This window comes from Carettochelys insculpta, chromosome 5 (assembly GCF_033958435.1).
Source record: "Carettochelys insculpta isolate YL-2023 chromosome 5, ASM3395843v1, whole genome shotgun sequence".
In the NCBI taxonomy this organism is placed as follows: domain Eukaryota; kingdom Metazoa; phylum Chordata; order Testudines; family Carettochelyidae; genus Carettochelys; species Carettochelys insculpta.
This window is the reverse complement of record NC_134141.1, coordinates 63,086,020-63,105,238: the sequence shown is the minus strand read 5'-3', so window position 1 is coordinate 63,105,238 and position 19,219 is coordinate 63,086,020. Positions and strand designations below refer to the sequence as shown.

At 46.4% G+C, this 19,219-nt stretch overlaps 1 protein-coding gene and 1 non-coding gene across 4 annotated transcripts in view; one reads left to right on the top strand and one right to left on the bottom strand.

Annotated features, from left to right (window-relative positions):
• EPB41L4A (erythrocyte membrane protein band 4.1 like 4A) overlaps positions 1–19,219 on the bottom strand; it is a 224,375-nt gene that overhangs the window by 48,030 nt on the left and 157,126 nt on the right. For all 3 annotated transcript variants that reach the window (XM_074995228.1, XM_074995229.1, XM_074995231.1), the window contains exons 13-14: positions 16,332–16,453; positions 1,372–1,462 (exon numbers count right to left, since the gene is read on the bottom strand). In XM_074995228.1, the coding sequence (XP_074851329.1) occupies positions 1,372–1,462; positions 16,332–16,453 (213 nt within the window). The remainder of the gene's footprint in view (positions 1–1,371; positions 1,463–16,331; positions 16,454–19,219) is intronic.
• Positions 10,426–10,727, top strand: LOC142013972 (18S ribosomal RNA). Its single transcript, XR_012645845.1, has one exon. It is a non-coding gene; the product is annotated as an 18S ribosomal RNA (ribosomal RNA).

Here is a 19,219-nt window from a genome sequence, read left to right as displayed (position 1 = left end):
CTGTAGTAAGAGGCTTCGTGGCACACATCTGGCTCTGTTGATCTTTTTCACTTCCTCAGGTGGGTATTGCAGTTTCAAGAATGCTTGGTAGCTATCCTACAGCAAAGAAATTTCAGGACCAGACTCCAAAGAGAAATTTCTGAGCTACAATTCATCTGCAAATTCGACACCCTCAGCTCAGGCTTAAACAAAGACTGCGAATGGCTGGCTAAATACAAAAGCAGCTTCCCTTCCCTTGGTGTTCACACCTCCAGATCAACTGCTGGTAGTAAGCCTCACCCTTGCTGACTGAGCTAACCTTGTTATCCCCACCCTTGCTTGGGCTTATTTATACCTGGCCCTGCAGATTTCCAAGACCAGCATCTGATGAAATGAGTCTGTGCTCACAAAAGCTCATGCTCAAAACTTTTCTGTTAGTCTATAAGGTGCCACAGGACCCTTCGTTGCTGTTCATGAATTTTGTTATTTAACTCTCATGCTAGAGAGACGACTCTCAATGCCTTCTCTGAAAATGGAACAAGTATCAATACTGACAAGTGTCTACAATACACAGGATATGCAGTGTGCAAGGAATAGCAAATATACTCTGAAGTTGTTTCAACCAGTTCTTTTAATTTAAAATTAACACAGTTTAAAAACATACATCAATGGAAAATTTGCAGAAGAATTCTGTCGACTTTCAATGTTGTTACTTTCAGAAATAAGTAGGTTTTCTTTCCCTCTTACCTAATCCATATACTAGAGAAGTACATTTCAGCTTTGAAAATTAAAAAGAATGAAACTTACATTCGATGGAAAGTGCAGCTGATTTCCATCAGCTCATGATCTGGCCCAAAATATTCTTAAATTTTGGTCAATATTATATGCTTGGTCTTCCCAGTGTCTGCAGCACAGTGGAAAGGGTGGTGGCTGCAAGGACTGTCAGAAGTGCCAAATTTCCCTATAGTGAGAGGGGGCCCATGCCTGCCTTTCCTCCAGCTTCACACCGGAGGTGGAGAGATGAAGTCCAAGCTGCACCATTTCAGAGAATTTCTCAGAGTCCACCCTTCCTCTGCATTCTTTGATACACTGATCCTGCTTCTGAAACTCCCATGGGGCCTATGGATTTTCACACCAACTCGGACAGTGTTTCATGCCATAATCTAGTGATTTTTTGTTTAAACTGAGTGTCTTTCTAAACAATACACTGTAGTTCAGCCAAGACTGATACAGGAATAACTAGGTGAAAATTCTGTGGGATGTTAAGCAGAAGACCAGGAAGGTTCTTCCTTGCCTTAAAAAGCTACTCATGTTTAATACAGTTGTTTTTCTTTGTGAGAACTCTATCAGTAAGACACAATGAAACCAATTTTTTGGTTTCACTATACTTACCTTTTTACTGGGGAAGGTGCAATAATTTTAGTGGTTCCTTCTTTTCCTCCATTTTCTGTATTTGCTGTAACTTCATTTATGCCTTTGGATCCTGGGGAAAAAAAAAGAACCCCAAACCAACTTTTAGTGGCTTTCCTATAACTAGGAGGGAACATGTCTGGCCATCTTATTTAAGATGTAGTTTGCATTATTACAAGGTTGGTAATCCCTGATGAAGTAGCCAACTATGTGAAATAACTACGCAGCACAAGGGATGAATCTTTTTAAAGAAAAGTATCTCAAATTGATAACTTAATATTGTGTGTAGTGGTTGGATGATTTAACTGTATATTATTCATTATTTCAATAGAACTTTACTAATTTACACTTCTGACAAGACAAGGGGAACTGGGCACTCTGAGTTGAACTCAGAATTTGTTTGCTATTTTTCTGTTACATGAAGAACAAGCTGTTGGTTCCACAGCCACCCACCCAATATTTGGGGATCACAAGGGTTCTGCCAAGGACTTGTGCATACGTATGAAGGACACTTGGCAACACTTTATTCCCAATTATCTGACAGGTTCCCTCCCTAAATTGGTTCTACCCATCCCACACCCATTGAGCTGGAATCTTCTGTAGAAGATGTGAAGGGGCTTCCACAGAATGGAAGGAAAACGCAGCAGTCCACCTTCTATGTCCTTTTCCAGGACCCAAGGAAATAGGCTCACACATTTATGCCTTTAGGAGCACAGAAACCTTAAATTCATATTTATTCACATGACACTATGTTAAGAAACAAGCTCAAGTAATATGAAAATGTCACACAGTATATAAACTTCCACATTTCAAAATCATTAAAGGAAAAACTATTTAACTTGTACATCCTGAGAATTGTTACCACCCAGATTTGTTTGGCTTCCACGTGCAATATATATTAATGCTTCTGGTGCCTTGCTGCTTCTTTACAACAACCAAGGCAAAAATATCGCAACTACTGAGTAATTATCTAACAGAGTGAAGTATACAGGTGCCATAGTTCAATACAATTATTTCACGAATTTTTTAAAAAAGGATAGCATTGAGATATTGTACCATGAAAATACAAGAGATGTGAACTAGTTAAGAAGTTGCTAGACCGAGGGTACACCCTGTAAGATTCATCACTTTTAACTTAAGCCATTGCATTAGCAATGTACTCAAACTAATCGGGATGAGATTTCTGTTTCTGTCCTCTGCACAGCCTTTTTAAAATAACATTTCCTTTACTCACATCCTCTTCTTCCGTCTCAATGACAGTGTTAGTCACCTCCTACAAAGCTTACCTTCAAAACTGTTCTCAGTTCCCATGACTGACTGTGTAAATCAGTTCAGGGGATGGCTCCTGTACTGTACACAGAAGATAATGTAAGCTTTCAATTTCAAGGTCTTCTCACTGCTATAGATTGACATTTATAAAACCCCTCATGTCATGAATGAATACCTTTAAAGGGCTAACAGAGGGCCCTGAGGGGTCTTTGTCTGTGAGTCTGATGCAGCAGGGACAGAGAGAAATGATTGTTCTTAAGCAGTTGGAATGAATCCAGTAAATCTGCAGGCTCTCACAAAATCAGCCATAGATATGTAAGTAGAAGGGAAATGTGTAGTTATATACGATCAGGTTACAGTCCTTTTGAAATTGGTGTGGACCTTTTGACCCCACCCCCAGTGGCTCTGGTTAATGACTTGATTCTTTGCCCTGTAGTCTATAACTTTTAAGCTGAATTCCAAGGAAGTAATTCTCTGTGCTGTAACCAGTATGTCTAAGTTATTTTCTCTTGTTCTGTGAATAACTTACTTTTTTTAAAGCAATGATTTGATCCCTGTGTCCTAGAGAACCGTCCATGTATATAATGGTCTAAAGATACAGAGAGGGAGATGTAGGTTGGATGTTAAGAAAAACTATTTCACCAGGAGGATAATGAAGCACTGGAATGTTTTACCTAGAGAAGTGATGGAATCTCCATCCCTAGAGGTTTTTAAGTCTCAGCTTGACAAAGTCCATCTTGGAATGATTTACTTAGGGTTGATCCTGTTTTAGGCAGGTGGTTGGACTCAATGACCTCCTGAGGTCCCTTTCAGCCCTCGGAGTCTATGATTTATGCCTTAGACTGCAGGGCCAGCTATCAGATTACAACTCTTTGTTTCTAAGTTCTTAAGAGCTTGGGATTTACCCACAAGGAGACACCCCAAGTGTGTCTTACTGGGTGAAAGTGTTTTTTCCCCGCATTTGAGTCACGGTAGCTCCTTCCTCCAACCCCCACTGCAACTCAATCAGGTAATCTCTGGCCTTGGAGAGTTTGTTTTTTCCCCAAAAAAGAACCACCTACACAGGCAAGGTATTTTTAAGGTTTGGCAGGCCCCCACTTTCAAGTGTCAGAGTGGGGAGGCAGTCCTGACAGGTCATAAGGAAATAAGAGACTTTTTAGTTGAAAGCAACAGGTTTTATAGTGTCACAGTATGAAATAACAACCTGGTGGGGTTATAACAACTAAAAGTAATGTTTAAAATTTAGTAAGTGCTCATTTGTGCCTTGCAAGCACAACTCATGGTAAGGGTCAATTCACAGAAACGCACCACAGAGGGAACAGTTGGAGGAATTCTGCCTCCCAGAGTCCCTTTAGCTGTGGGCTCATGTCAGTTTATGACAGCCTCAGAAACAACTTCTTTCTTTCTGTGCTGTGAGCAGTGTGAGTGCATTTACCCATTCAAATAGCCCCTGCAGGGAGTTTGCAGCTGTGTATGTACACTTGATTTTTTTTTTGCGCTGCGTGGCGCCAGCCCCTGCCCCACCGTACCACGTCAACGAGGCTGTGCTAGGGGTTGCACTTGAGTAACATGCTGAGAAACTTCTTCTCAGTGGTTTACATTTCTGTGCAAACTCCCTTCCATCCCCCACAGGCGCTGCACCATCTGGGTCTCTCTCATGCTCAGGCACATCACATGGGGAGGCCCCAACCCAACCCAACAAAAAGATGTGCCTGCCATTCAGTGTTGGAAATGCTGCCAGTCATGTGGGAAAGAGAGGGCTTTGCTGCCACCATGGGGGAAGTCTCCACTGGTGGTTTAGGTACTGGGGGCTTTGCTGCTGCTGTGGGAAATCTCCCCCGGTGATTAAGGTATGGGGTGCTTTGCTACTGCCACATGGAAGTCTCCCTCGGCGGCTAAGGGGCTCACTGCTGGTGCCAGGAAAAAGTCTCCCCCATCGGCTAAGGGGGTTGATGTTGATGAGGAAGAATACTTCAGATGGTCATCCCGTGACACACACTCCCCACCCCCACAACTGGCCCATACCTGGGCTTGCTGCTGATGTGGGAAAACCAACAATTCTCTTTTCTGCGATGATGGGAAGTGGGATGATGGCCAGTGGAGAACACAGTCACTGCAACTGTGTTGACAATGTAATGTGTGGGGAAACCAAAAATTCTTTCTTCTAATTTTGAGCGTGTCTGCATTATTTCCAGGGATTGACATTTTCAGGATTGGGAGGGGAATGATGTAAATGCAATTGGGGAAGATGACATCAAGACCAGCGAGCATATCCAGAATGCTATGAGGATGAGGGAACAGTGGGATAGCTTCCCACAATTCACTATGGCAACAGTCAATGTGTGTGTGGCAGTGATGACTCGACTTTGTGGGGAGCAAGGTGTGAATTGAGGATGGTCAAAATCGAACTTATAAATTCCAGAATTAGAAAATTGATATAAATTTGAATTTATCCCACAGTGTAGACACAGCCTATTAACACCTAACCTAGCCTGCTAGGTCCTAACAACACAAAGTGCCTAAGGATAATTATCCACTCATTTTGTATAAGTGTTTGCCATGGAGAAAACCAGATTTGCAGAATCAGGATAAAGAACAAATGTGCTTTCCCTCTCTCTTTTTTAAAAATTAAAGTACGGTGTTTAATGTTTATGTAACACCCTTCGGAATTTTTCTGCAGGGTAATGGCTCAAAATTCCAAAAGTAGAAAAAAAGTCTAATAGAGAAACTAGTTAGTAAATGAACAAACACTAGTTAGTGGTAAACATTAACTTGTGTGATTAAACATGGCCCATTTACTTTTCTAAATCGTCATGACTTCAAGTTTTGACAAAAAAATACTATGAAGAAAATCAACAACGAAGCCTTCTAACCTCATTCATATGAGTGAAAAACAGAGTAACGTCCAGTAGAGAAAATGAAGGTACATCAGGATGAGACCAGTGTAACAGGAGATCTAAACAGGTTTTTATATTTAGCTCATAGATTATAAGTATCTGACATATGTTTAGAGCAGTCAAATCTCCTAATGTGCCCTAGCTAGTAGCTTTTTATGCATTGCAATTAATCAGATCATTAAAAAGCCTCTTGTCCTGTCAATGGAACAGCTACATGACAAACACACAGAGCTTAAGGCTTCCTTGTCTGCTTTTTCTCTAATACCTGAATGGGTGACATATGCAACGTTTTAAGTAAAGGATAATAAGAGAGATGCTTTTGTACAACTTTAATCTGGCTTCTGGGAAGATTATCTGCCAGGCCAAAACCAAACCGTCTATTTTATCAAGAGAACCTGATAATTTTTAATGACCTTTTTTAAGCAATAAACCTACAATTTCCCTGTGCTTACTATGTATATCCCCCATCTTCATTTTAAACCCAAAATATATTTAGCAAGCACACACAACAATGAATGCATCCATCCTTATCCTCCCAGGCCTGCTCCCACTCTTAATATGGGGCTCAATTGCTGGCTGCCGTCCTAACATATTTAGGTGCATGGGATAATGGGTAAACATGACAAGGAAAGAAGGGTTACTTACCAGTGTAAATGTGGTTCTTCGAGATGCGTTGCTCATGTTCATTCCATGTAGGTGTGCCCGTGTAGCACGCAAGCATCATCAGAAGTTTTTCTGCTAGCAGTACCCGTGGAGCCAGCCAGGTGCTCCCTGGTGTTGCCCCAGCATATCAGCCCATATATACACCCATCGGATCCATGCCTTTCCAGTTCCTTCTTAACGGACTACTCCGATGATGGGGAGGTGAGCGGGATTGGGAATGGACATGAGCAACACATCCTGAAGAACAAGTTACAATGGTATGTAACCATTCTTTCTTCTTCGAGTGCTTGCTTATGTCTGTTTCATGTAGGTGACTCCAAAATAGACATCCCAAGAGGCAGGATTGAAGTTCTACCCTTCCACTGAGCAGAGGGACGCCGTACACAGAGCGGTGATGAGTCACCTACTCCCTCGCCTGATGAGTCAACGCATAGTGGTTGGCAAAAGCGTGGACAGAGGACCAAGTGGCAGCCCTACAGATGTCCAGAATTGGTACCTGAGCCACAAAAGCCACCAAAGAGGCATGGGTTCTTGCAGAGTGGGCCGCGAGCAGAGAGGCTGGAACCCCTTCCAGCCCATAACACTATTTGATACAGGCCATAAATCCAGGAAAAGAGCCTCCGGGCTGAGACCAGCTGGCCCCTCATCTGCTCTGCAATGGCTACGAAGAGCTGGGGGAACTTAAGAAAGGGCTTAATCCTCTCTCAATAAAAGGCCAAGACCCTCTTAGCAACTAAGGTATGGAGAGCCTGTTCCTTGCCTGACACGAGGCTTTGGGTAAAAGACCAGCAAGAAAATGTCCTGGGACATATGGATGTTCAACACACACCTTGGGCAAAAAAGAAGGGTGGGGTGCAGTCTGACTGACTTTGTCTTTAAAGAAAACAGCATAAGGGGGTTCTGCAGTGAGGGCCCGAAGCTCAGGAACCCACTTGGCTGGTGTAATGGCCATGACAGGTGAAGCAGTAAACATGTCGCCAGGTGTTCGAAAAGGCATCCCACGAGCTTGGACAGAACCAGATTAAGATCCCGCTGTGGGACAGACTGACATACATGCAGGTAAAGTCTGTCCACATCCTTCAAGAACCTGTTAACCAACAGATCCACAAAGAGGGTCTTGCCCCCTGCCCCCAGGTGGAAGATGGATCGGCCACCAGGTGGATCTTGATCTAGGAAGGGAACAGCCCTTGAACCAGAGGGACAGGTGCAGCCATAGGGACACTCCCCCTTTCGGGAGACCAGGCATGGAAACGTTTCCATTTGGCCAAATAGGTGGCCCTGGTAGAAGGCTTCCCGCTCCCCAGCAGCACCTCCTGAATCTGGGCTGAAAACATAAGTTCCGCAGCTGTCAAACACAGAGCTTCAACACTGTCAGGTGCAGGGACTTCATGTCTGGATGATGGAGCCTGCCTAAGTCCTGAGTAATCAGGCCAGGGACTGGGAGCACGACTGGTCTGTCTCATGAGAGGCTCAGGAGAGTGGAGAACCAGTGCTGCCTAGGCCAAACAAGTGTGATGAGAATCAGCAATGCCCTTAACTCCTGCACCCTCTGGAGTACCCAGTGCACCAGCAGGAAGGGAGGAAACTTGTACAGCAGGCACCCTGGCCAGGGAATAAGCAGTGCATCCCCGAATGAGTTCCTGCCTAGGCCCACAAGGGAGCAAAAGCTTGAGCATTTCCTGTTCTGGCACATGGTGAACAGGTCCAGATGGGGAAACCTTCACCTGTGGAAGATCTGCATGGCCACATCCCCCCCAGTAGGGACCATAGATGACCTGAGAAAGACCTGCTCAGACAGTCAGCCAACACATTCTGGGAAATCAGTAAGCAGGAAGCGATTGGGTGGATTTCCACCCAGATGCATAGGTCCCACAGGCAAATGGCTTCCCAACACAGGCACAGGTGGTAGGAACAGGCTCCATCTTGCCTGTTAACGTAGGAGACTGCCAACATATTGTCAGATGGAGTCAAGTCAGTCCTGATCCTAAGTTGGAGCCATACCAAAAGGGTAGACCGCCCTCAGATCCCTGACATTGATGTGCAGGGAGAGATCATCCTTTGACCATATATCCTGAGTCCACATATCCGCAAGATGTGCACCCCACCTGGTGTCTGATGTGTTGGTCACGAAGCGGAGGGTTGGCAGCGGTCCAGAGAATGGGACTCCGGCACACACCTCCTCCTGCATGGTCCACCTGTACAGGGAACAGTGCACATCTGGGGGAACTTTATGACTCTGTCCCGAGTGTGGAAGGTCGGTTGGTGTGGCCGCATCAGCCATGCCCATAATGGGTGCTTATGGAGCCAGAGCCAGGAGGTGCGTGCAGGCCCTTGTCATAGTCATAGGGAATGCTTGCATGCTTAGGACCTGATCACCAGGAAGCAGGACCTGGGGAGGGAGGCCCTGGCTGCTGCTGAGTCCAGGGTAGCAACCACAAACTATCACCTGAGCAGGGACTAGGGTAGATTTGGGAAGAGGACGCCCAGATCCTGGAAGAGGCACTCTGGAGAGATCAATATGAGCCTGCACTTCAGTGGTGGATCATCCTTGCAGCAGTCAATTGTCCAGGTGTGGAAACACCTGGACTCCCTGTTTCTGAATGACAGTGGCAACGACTGCCATGCATTTTGTACACACACGGGGCTGCTGACAGACCAAAGGAAAGGGCTATAAATTGGTAATGTTCCCTGCCCACAGTAAAGCACAGCAACCACTGGAGTCCGGGTGCAATGGAGATATGGAAATAAGCATCCCTTAGATCAAAGGCAGCATACCAGTCTCCTGGCACCAGAGAGGGAATGATGGACACCAAGGTCACCATCTTGAAGTTCCTCTCGACTATAAAGGTGTTTAGGTTCTGGAGGTTGAGGATGGGACGGACCCCCACTTTGCCTTGGGGACCAGGCATTAATGGAAATAAAAGCTAATGCCAAACACCCCCATAGGGACCCACTCCACCATGCCCAAAGTAGGAGCTGACTCATCCTCCAGCAGGAGGTGCTCGTGAGAGGGGTCCCTGAAGAGGGACATGGAAGGGAAACGGAGGAAGTGGGGAAAATGGAAGAGAATAACATATCCCCTTGCCATTGTGTCTAGGACCCAGCGACCCAAAATAATAGCCTCCCAGGCCTGGGTGGAAAGGGGACAAGCAGTCCCAGAATGGGAGAGGTGAGGCTGTTATACTGTCCTTGAGCACACCCCACAATCCCTGGTGAGGCCCTGAGGATTTGCCCATAAGGTCTCGCTGCAGTGCTGAAAATCTAAGCATGGACCGTGATGAGAGGGCTTGGGGGGCATGTCTGCCAGAGAAAGCACGCCGCTGGGTTACAGGACTATGAATACCCAGGGAATTTAGGGTGACCCAGGTATTTTTGAGCCCATGCAAGAACTGGTCTGTCTGCTCTGAGAACAGGTAGGGTCCTTCCAAGGGGAGGTCCTGAATTGTAGTCTGCAGTTCCAGGAGCACCCCCAAACCCTGCAGCAAGGAGCTGTGGCGCATGACCAGCCCTGTGGCCATGGTCCTAGCAGCTGCATCAGCCAAGGGAAGGGACGCCTGTAGCGCCACCCTCCAGATGGCCCTGTCCTCCGCCATGAGAGCCCTGAACTTGAGCTTTGCCTGCCTGGGGAAGCCAGTCTGTGAATCTGTGCATTGCAACACACATATTAAACGCATAGTGCAACAGCAGCACCTGCTGGCTGGCAATGTGGAACTGCAGGCCCCTTGAGGCATAAGCTTTCCTGCCCAGCAGGTCCATTTTCTTGTCATCCCCATTCTTAGCGGTCACACCTGGTTGCCTCGCCTCTTCCTGTGATTAATCACCTGAAAGAACAGAGAACCAGGAGGATGGTTGGAGAAGAGATACTCATTCCCCTCAGGGAGGACAATGTGTCAGCGCTCGACCCCATGTCCATTGGAGGGACAGAGACTGGAGTCTGCCCAAAGGTCTTTGAGCACTTGGCAACTGTCTTATTGATGGGGAGGGCCACCCTAGATGGGACATCCGGTTGCAGGATGTCCACTGTTGGGTCAGAATCCTCCGACACCCTCTCACCTTGCACTCTCAGACTCTGTGCCAGCTGCTGGAGGAGGTCTTGGTGCACCCTGGAATCCATTGAGGGCATTGAGGGGAGGGTTGCACCCAGGGCCTCGTTGGTGGAAGAAGACAAAGACTTCTTCTGACCCAGGTTTCCCAGGGCCTTGGCCTGCTACGGACTCAAGAGGCCTACAGTGAAAGGCCCACCAGAGTCCGAGCCTGAGTCTGATTAAGAGGGACGGCCAGGGGCATTCATATTGTGCCGCTAGAGGTGAAATTCTTGGACCGGCACAAGACAGACCAAAGCGAAAGCATTTGCCAAGAATGTTTTCATTAATCAAGAATGAAAGTCGGAAGTTCGAAGATGATCAGATACCATTGTAGTTCTGACCATAAATGATGCCGATTTGTGATCCGGCAGCGTTATTCCCATGACCCGCCGGGCAGCTTCCGGGAAACCAAAGTCTTTGGGTTCCAGGGGGAGTATGGTTGCAAAGCTGAAACTTAAAGGAATTGACGGAAGGGCACCACCAGGAGTGGAGCCTGTGGCTTAATTTGACTCAGCACGGGAAACCTCACCCGGCCCTCAGCCTCCAAATGGAGGGAAAAAAGCTGGCCCACAGGAAGCGAGTAACCCAACATGGGTGAGCGGCTCAAAGGGGTTGCCAACAGCAGTGCTCTGGACCCAGAAGCAATGGAGCCTGATCTGGAGCATCCCATGCCCTGGCTCTGATGATAGGGCCAGGGGATCCAGAAAAGGCCACCAGGATGGGCCCAGGGCCTGCAGGGGCCAAGACTGTTGGAGTCCCAATACAGGGGCAGGCTGAGGCCACCATGATGCTGGCCTGCCAAAGGGCTCCAGTGTTGGGAGTGGTGCCAGGTGTGAGACTGGTGCTGGGATCTAGACCTGGACCAACGGGACCAGATAAACGCCACATCATAGTCCAAGGACCACTCTGATGCTGCCCACAGAGGAGAGGAGACAGGCTCTGTCAGTGCCACAACCAGTGCATGTCGAGCCACTGACTCTGGCTTCTCCCGGTGCCAACAGGGGGCTGGTGGAGGCATTACACCAAGTTCAGGCCTAGAGGGCCAAGGGAGGTGCCAGGAAGCCCATCAGCTGAGTCCACCCTCGGTGCCAGGTGTGCCCCTCCCAATGCTAGGTTCAGGGCTGGTGCCAGAATGTAGGCCGGGAGAGAGGATGCTGCCGATGTCATACTCTGGTCAGAGGCAAAGGCATGGTGCTTCCACAGTGCTGGTGCTGAGGCATCCACCATCTTACTGTTCGACTGGTGCCTCCTTCAGTCGCAGCCCTTCCCTGAGGCCTGCGCTGGAGGGGCAAGTGGGGACAGAGCGATAAGATCTCTGGACACCTCAAAGGCTTCAGGAGCTGATGACTCTGGGAAACACCCTGCTGTGCTGGACGCTCTGCCTGGGCTCTGTCTCTCACCAGTTAGGCCCAGGTTCAATGCCTAATGATGCCACATACCTGGCTTGGGGGCACATGGAGGGCCCTTGCTGCTGAAGCAACCTGCCCCTAGTAGGCCTCCTCTTCTTTTGGGTCACCAGGGACCGAGACTGTTGCTGGGGCCTGCACGGTGCCGAGGAAGTGTGGGTAAGTCCTGATGCCCTCCGCATCAAGGCTGGCACACTCTGTGTTGATGGTACCAGATCCAGTTCCAGTGCCAGGTGCAGGACAGATTCCACAAGGAGCACCTTAAGGTGTGACTCTTGCTCACACTTGGTCCTTGCATGGCTTGAAGGACCTGTAGATCTCAGACCTTGGACAAGTGAGCCTCACCCAGGCACTTGAGACAAGCCAGGTGAGGATGACTACAGGGCAACAGCCTCTGGCAACTCCTGCAGGGTTTGAAGCGCTAAGCATGTGGCAAAAGTTTGGTCCTCAATTAAGAACTAACACTTAAGGAGTACTTAACTCAATTACTTGCAGATAAAAACTATATACAAGACTGCTAAATGGCACTTGTTGAGAGCAAGAGTACATTCCAACGACTGTCACAGGTGGTAAGAAAGAACTGGGGAGCATGGAGCCAGGAGGGGGTATACATGGTGCCACTCCAGGAGCCACCCTGCCAACTCGATGGGTACTGCTAGGGAAAAACTTCCGATGATGTGTGGACACTGCGTGTGGACACCTGCATGGAATGGACATGAGCAAGAACTCGAAGAAGTGCTACGAGCCACTCAGCGCTATGCAGAATACCTAAATACCATCATTACAGTGGTGGCAACAATGGGAGAGGGACAGTGAGTGGTAAATACAACATTTTTATATAAATCAGCCATGACAACCAGCACAGGACCATTAAAGAAATTGAGAGTGGAAGGAGAAAACTTCCTTTTTCGGATATAAAGGAGGGAGCAGCGGTTTTAAGGGTTTGATTGTGTGGTTTACACTGTCTCAAGGTGGAAGGACTGGGGAGTATAGTCATCCCGAGGTGAACACCCATTTCAGAGTGATGGCTCAGGAAACAGAATCCCATCTAGAATGCCCAGATGTCTGGAGGAGTGTGCACAGTGTGTTATCCCAAGCCATGGCTCCCCATCGTCAGCTCCCACCCTCCACTATTCCCTCACCACAGGAGCGCTGACTGTGCCCATCCTTGTAAAGTGGTACACAGGCACCAGGCAAAAATCTAGCCCTAAATTGAGCAAAAGGAGCTGTCCACAGAAGGGAGAGTGAGGTTTTTATTAGTTTAAATAGATTTTTGTAATGTCAAAAAGCAGGTGAACTACTGAGTTAGGGGTGGGGGGGGGGTAGGAAATCACAGGAGGTATCTTCTTGTACCGGTTGATAACTATGTGAAATAAATTATTTGGAGATCTTTTTTGTAAACATTCCGTTATCTTTAATAAAAAATCAAAGCAAAATTCAAACCCTTCACATGTAGGCTGCTATCATATATAGTTTTAAGTACAAAGTACTTTAAGGAATGTATAATTCATATGAAAAGACAGGACAAAAAAATCAAGCCAAATAACTCAGTGTAAAATGGCAAGCAATGCACGTTTAATTCTATTACACCACATCAGAAAATATCATAACACCATTAATGGCTAGTTGTCTTGACAACAACTGGTACAATTCTATGTATCCTAAAGGACTGTAGGTATTTTAACCAGCTATGTCATATCACTCCCCCAGATACATTAAGCAGGGAAAGCTTTAAATAACTCATAACACCACCTTATCCTACCAGCTTCATCGCGTACATCAGAATTATTCTGCAGGATTTCAAGTTTGTAGTATTTCAAGCCTCATATTTTTATCAAATTATGTAAAATACTAATCAAGTGAGGCAGAGTAATTCACTGGGTTAATTGGATGCAACACGATTGCATTCAAGAAAGAATTCATGTGAAAACAGTGGGTTCTGCAACAATGAGATGCAGTAGAAACAGTCATGTGGTATCCAATTATAACCCAGCATTAAAGAGAAATATTAACCCACCCTCAGCCCCTGGCAGATCTCTTTAAGCAGAGAGAGGGGGATAATCTTGTTTATCACTGTAAATGTTCCTGTGCAAAATGAAAAACGAGGTATCAAACAGATGTCCATTTTTATGCAAAAAATCTATACTTGCTCCATGTAACCATCAGTATAATCTAGGTATAAAAAAATGGGGCTCTTGAGTGCCTCTAATATTTCAAGTAACTCATGGTAAGAAGAAAACTTGGCTGAATTTTCTAATATTAGGGACTAAACCATCAATCCTGCAAAACACCTGAGCATGTGTTTAATTTTAAGCACATGGATAATCCTGTTCAAGTCAATGGAACTACTCAGAGCTTTTTTTCTGCTGGAACGCCACAGAATGGTGTTCTGGCACCTTTTTACCATGGGGGGGCTGCGGCACCGCCCAGGAGCTCCTCTGGGCAGCTCACATATGGTTGCACGATGCCAGGAACCGCTCTGGGCAGGAAAGCAGAGGAGACACCAGCCACTCCTGTGTGAGGCAGGTAGGGGGCAGTTTGAGCATGGTGAGGGGCATTAAGCCTGTGGTGGAGATCAGTTTGAGGCTGTGGGGGGTTAAGCCTGGAAACATGGGGGGGTTGGTGCTGCGGGGGGATTAAGCCTGGGGACAGGATGGTGTTTTGGGGCTATGAGGGGTTAAGCTGTCTGGGGCTGGAGGGGGAGGCGGTCTGGGGCTGCAAGGGGTTAAACTGCCTGAGGGTGCTGGGGGGTTGACTTCCAGGATCTTTTCTAGGAAAAAACCACTGGAACTACTCATTTGTGTAAAGTGAAGAACATGTGTAAATACTCACATGGATTGAGGCCTACAATCTTAAAACCTATTGTTTCTATTACTAAAATTCAGGAACTGTTTATTATGTTGGTTCCAACTCCTGTAGTGCTAAATGTTCCCACCCAGCTGCCAGAACTTCCAGCCTCCCCCATCAGTTTGACGATACAGTTGAGTTTTCAACATACCAATCTAAAGCAGTGTAAAAATCCGAGGAAAGGCGGCAACTTAAATCTAACAACAAAATAAAAACTAGTAATAACCGACTGTTTGTCCTATACTGGAGAGAAGCAGTGAGGGGAAATATGCTTGGGTGAAGCAGTGCTGTATAATTCAGGGATCCCAAAGGAATTCTGCAGACCTAATGGTCTGCTTAGGACTCACGATTTTGTTCACAGGGAGTCATTGGGCTCGCCTACATGGCCCCACATGTTGGAAGACAGGGATGTGCACTAGCACAGGAGTGTGCAAAGCAGGGGATGTGAAATTTCAAAAGGGGGGCACAGAGCGATCTGCCTCCCCACCTCCTATGGCCTCTGCTGGCTTCCGCCCCTCCTGCCTGCCCACTCTGCCCCTTCCTTCCCACCAGCTGCAGCTGCTGTGCCACATGAAACCTGAGCTCCCCGCCTGCAGCCACACCGTGCCTCCCAAGGAAACCAGGCAGAGGGAACCAGAAGGCTGCTGCTGAGCAGCCTGTGACTCGCTCCAGAGGCCATGAGGGAGCAGAGCAAGTTATGGGTAACCCAGCTGCACTACCCCACTCTTGCCTTACCCCACCCTGTCCTGGTCCCCTCAGCCTGGGGAGGTGGGAGAGCCTTGAACTTTGCAGCCACCTTTGCCTGGGCTTCTCTGGATGCCCTGCAGATGCCAGGGGGTGCAGGTGCAAGCGTTGGATGCACGGGTGGGGCATGAAAGTGGTTTGCAGAAGCTCAGACAGCAGATGCAGGAAGTGAGCCAGAGTTGTGCCCGGGGGGAGCGTGTGAGGGACCCCAGCCAATCCCTTTCCTAGGAAAGGCAGGAGCAGGAGTTCACCCTACGCTTCACATAGGCAGGGTGCTGCCTCTCTGAGGAGGCTTGCCTGCGGCCTGAGCCCTGCTTAATGTTATGCCCATAACATCCTAGTGCAGGGATGCGCAACGGAAGGTCGGAGAAATGACATAAGGGGGAGCAGCTCAGTCAGCCTGCCTCTCCTGCAGCCTCTGCTGGCTTCTCCAGCCTTTGCTGCCTCTGCCCAACTGCGGGAGCACAGTACGTCACTTCCAGGAGACCTCCTCTCCCTTCCGGGGCCATTAGGGGGTCCCCGCTAATTGTTTGAACAAAAAGTGGGGCCCAAGGCAAAAAGTTTGCCTACCCCTGCACGGCAACTCCCCCAAGTGAACATTAAATGAAAGGAAAAGGCGTTCAGACTAATGACTAATAACCCATCCCAGAAATTTACAGTATAGCATGCTAGCATGAGCAACAATTCACACCCACAGTCCAAACTGCAGCATGCTACAAACTTTGTGAAAAGAAATTCCTTCTGATTACATTTTCAAGCTAAGCTACTGTACAGCTGAGCCTACAAAAAGGCTTTGCTATCACAAATCTATCCTCCTTTATCACTTGCCCATACTTTTGGAATTTTTAGCTCCAGCTAATAGTGGTATGTTTGTGTCAGCCTAAAAAAATAGATTGGAAAACACATATTAAGAGAAACTTCAAGCTCTTGTAGTAATTTCAGCTTGCCTTCCTGAAAAAAGTGAATCATCTTTGGCCAAAGAATAGCCTCTCCCTAAAAAAAATGAACACAAAATTTCCAATAGGGCTTACCAGTCTGTTGCATTTGTGCCATCCTTTTTGGATAAGTCTTACTACGACTTCTTTCAACGTTTTGGTCAGGCCGAGGAAGCTGGACAGAAAGTTCTCTGCTCATCTGCAAAGCCGTCCTGCCACTTGGAAATCAAAATGATGGATAAGTGGAAAACTGCAAACAGAACCTTACAGCAATTTAACATTTTTAGTTAGAGAAATGATGCTGGGTTGAGACAGCACAATGAATTAGTCATCCATTTGCTGTCCACAAAACCTTGATTCAAGGTCTAATATTCCTGCTCACACAACAGGCTGTGTGGCATTAATGACAATGCTATTCACTGTGATTTCTTTTCAAATCGAGCCTTGGCACAACTTCCAATGGATCATGCCAAACTCTTCTGCATTTGGTGTTTTTCCAACTGAGTACAAGGAAGCAGTTCCAACTTCCACAAACAATGCTGCTTTATTGATAATTAAGACAGTAGCCAATACAGCATGACCCTTTTTGTGGCCTCACAATAAACGTCTAGCATTCACTTTTCTTCAGCAATTTGATTGCTGTCATTTTATTTCCTGAATTAATTTTTACAGTCCTTTGTCTTAGTAAAGTATCCCTTTAATATTCCTCTGTTTGAGGCAACAAAGGGCTGCCCAAAAATTTCACAGCATTAAATTGGAAATGCTACAGGGACATCAAACTCAGTGCAATGCAAGACAAGCCACTGTCAACACCAAAACGTCACAGGGCCAGATTTTCATTTATGCTAAGGCCCCTTTCCCTTGGCAAAAGCAATGTAAAATGGGCTTAGCCGTGTGAGAAATTGTATTAACACCTATTTTAAAGCTCCAATGCACATGACTACAGCAGCATAAAGTTGCCTTAATGAACATATAAATTAGGCCATAGGTTATATATAAGCACTTGTTTCTGCAAAGCATATTATGCTGCACACCTGGCAAAGCTCTCAATTTAGATTTGCGCAAAAAATTGAGTCATGCACGTAACTCAAGGGTTTACTATACTCAGGAAAGATATTAAACATTTTCAGATTTAATTGACAAATTTACAATCTGCACAAGACGCAAAATCCATAACATTTCTGTATCTCAAAAAAACCGTGGCTCCAATTTGGACATGTTACTGAGCTGTTTTCCATAAAATTAAGTTACACTTTCCCTCTCCCGGTAAAGAAAAAAAAATAAAAACCCACAACCAGATGGTAAGACTAGAGATTTATTCTATAATTTCTGGATTTAACTTTAGTGATATTAATTATAAATGACAAATACAGGTTTAAACAAAATACTTGTGAATTAAAATACTATATTAACAAGATAACATTAATACTACCTCAAAATGCAGAGACTTAAGGTTTTTTTTTTTTTTAGCATTAACCATGACTTTGTCACCTACATTCAAGGGAGTATGACTCCTTACCATACCCCAGGGAAGACAACCCTGTCAGAAAATTCTCCACTGCCTTGTGGGTAGATTCAGGAAATCCAAAGGCTATGGGAGTAAACCCAGACAGAAAATTCGGAGTGGAGACCCTAAGGCGGTTAGCAGGGAGGATTCATCAAACCTGCTTTCTAGCATCTCCTTGCAGTCACCTCAGTTCCAAACATACCTACTTCTGCCTTTCCTTAGACTTCAACTGCAGTGACCAAGAGGGGGATAGTACCACTTGGGCAACACACTTACCCCAAACACTAGCCCAGGCAATGCAGCGTGTAAGAGGGTGCAAAATGGAGAGGAAACTCCATCCTTGCTGATAGCATGGAAACAACACGGGAAAAGGCAATTACAGGTTATAAGCCCTCCTCAGCTGGCAAAGATGAAGACGCCACAGGTCACCTTCACTGGTGGAAGGAGTCATCGCGCTCCACTAGTTAGCTACTGCAAGCCTCAAGCCAGGCAGCCCCTGGACAATAAGGGGTGCTGACCCCCCACATCTGCCTTCCTCATTGGGTGCATGAGAATAGGTTAAAAAAATCGAAAAGTAAACGTAAATGACGCATCTGCCAAAAAAAAAGAAATAATAAATCAACTTGCCTATGGCTCAGTAGCTGGAATGTGCGGACCATGTGTCCAGGACTTGAATCTGCCCATGGCCTTACGAACTCTGACAATATGCAAAACAACAGTCACAGATCAACAGCTACACAGATGGAACGTCAACATCGTTGCTCTCCAGGAAACCAGTCTGGCAGATGCTGGGTCAGTGAAAGAAACCAACTACACTTTCTTCTGGAAGGGCTTGAGTTCAGAGGAACGCTGCCTCTATGGAGCTGGGTTTCCTGTTCAGAACAATCTGCTCTCAGAATCAGCTCTGCATCACTGATACTCTCTTTAATTTGAAAGAGTGTCACAAGGTTTCATGGTGCCACCCCAGATCCGGTCACTGGCATCAACTTGACCTTGTACTGGTACGCAGGAAACATCCCAATGCCGTTAAAATTACACGCACATATCACAGTGCAGATCGTGACACTGATCACTCCTTGATCATCAGCAGAGTGAAAATCACCCCAAAGAAACTCTACATGACAAAGGAACGCAATAAGCCAAAAATCAATACCTTTACTATCAGAGATGCACTGAAATGCTCTGTCTTCGCAGATGATCTTACTGGATGGAACACAAACCAGACCAACAAACTGTTGATAATGCATGGTCCATGCTGAGACATGCAATCTATGAATGTGCCAAATCAGCCTTTGGAACACGTAAATTCTCTAACAAAGACTGGATAGATAAAAATACTGACATTCTCAGGCCTCTTCTGGAAGAAAAAGAATAACAAAGTACCCATCTCAAAGCGCAAGAGATCAGCTTTGACCCACAAGATCTGTTCCTCAGAGAATCCAGGCCATGTGCAAACAAGTATTAAGCCAATCTGTGT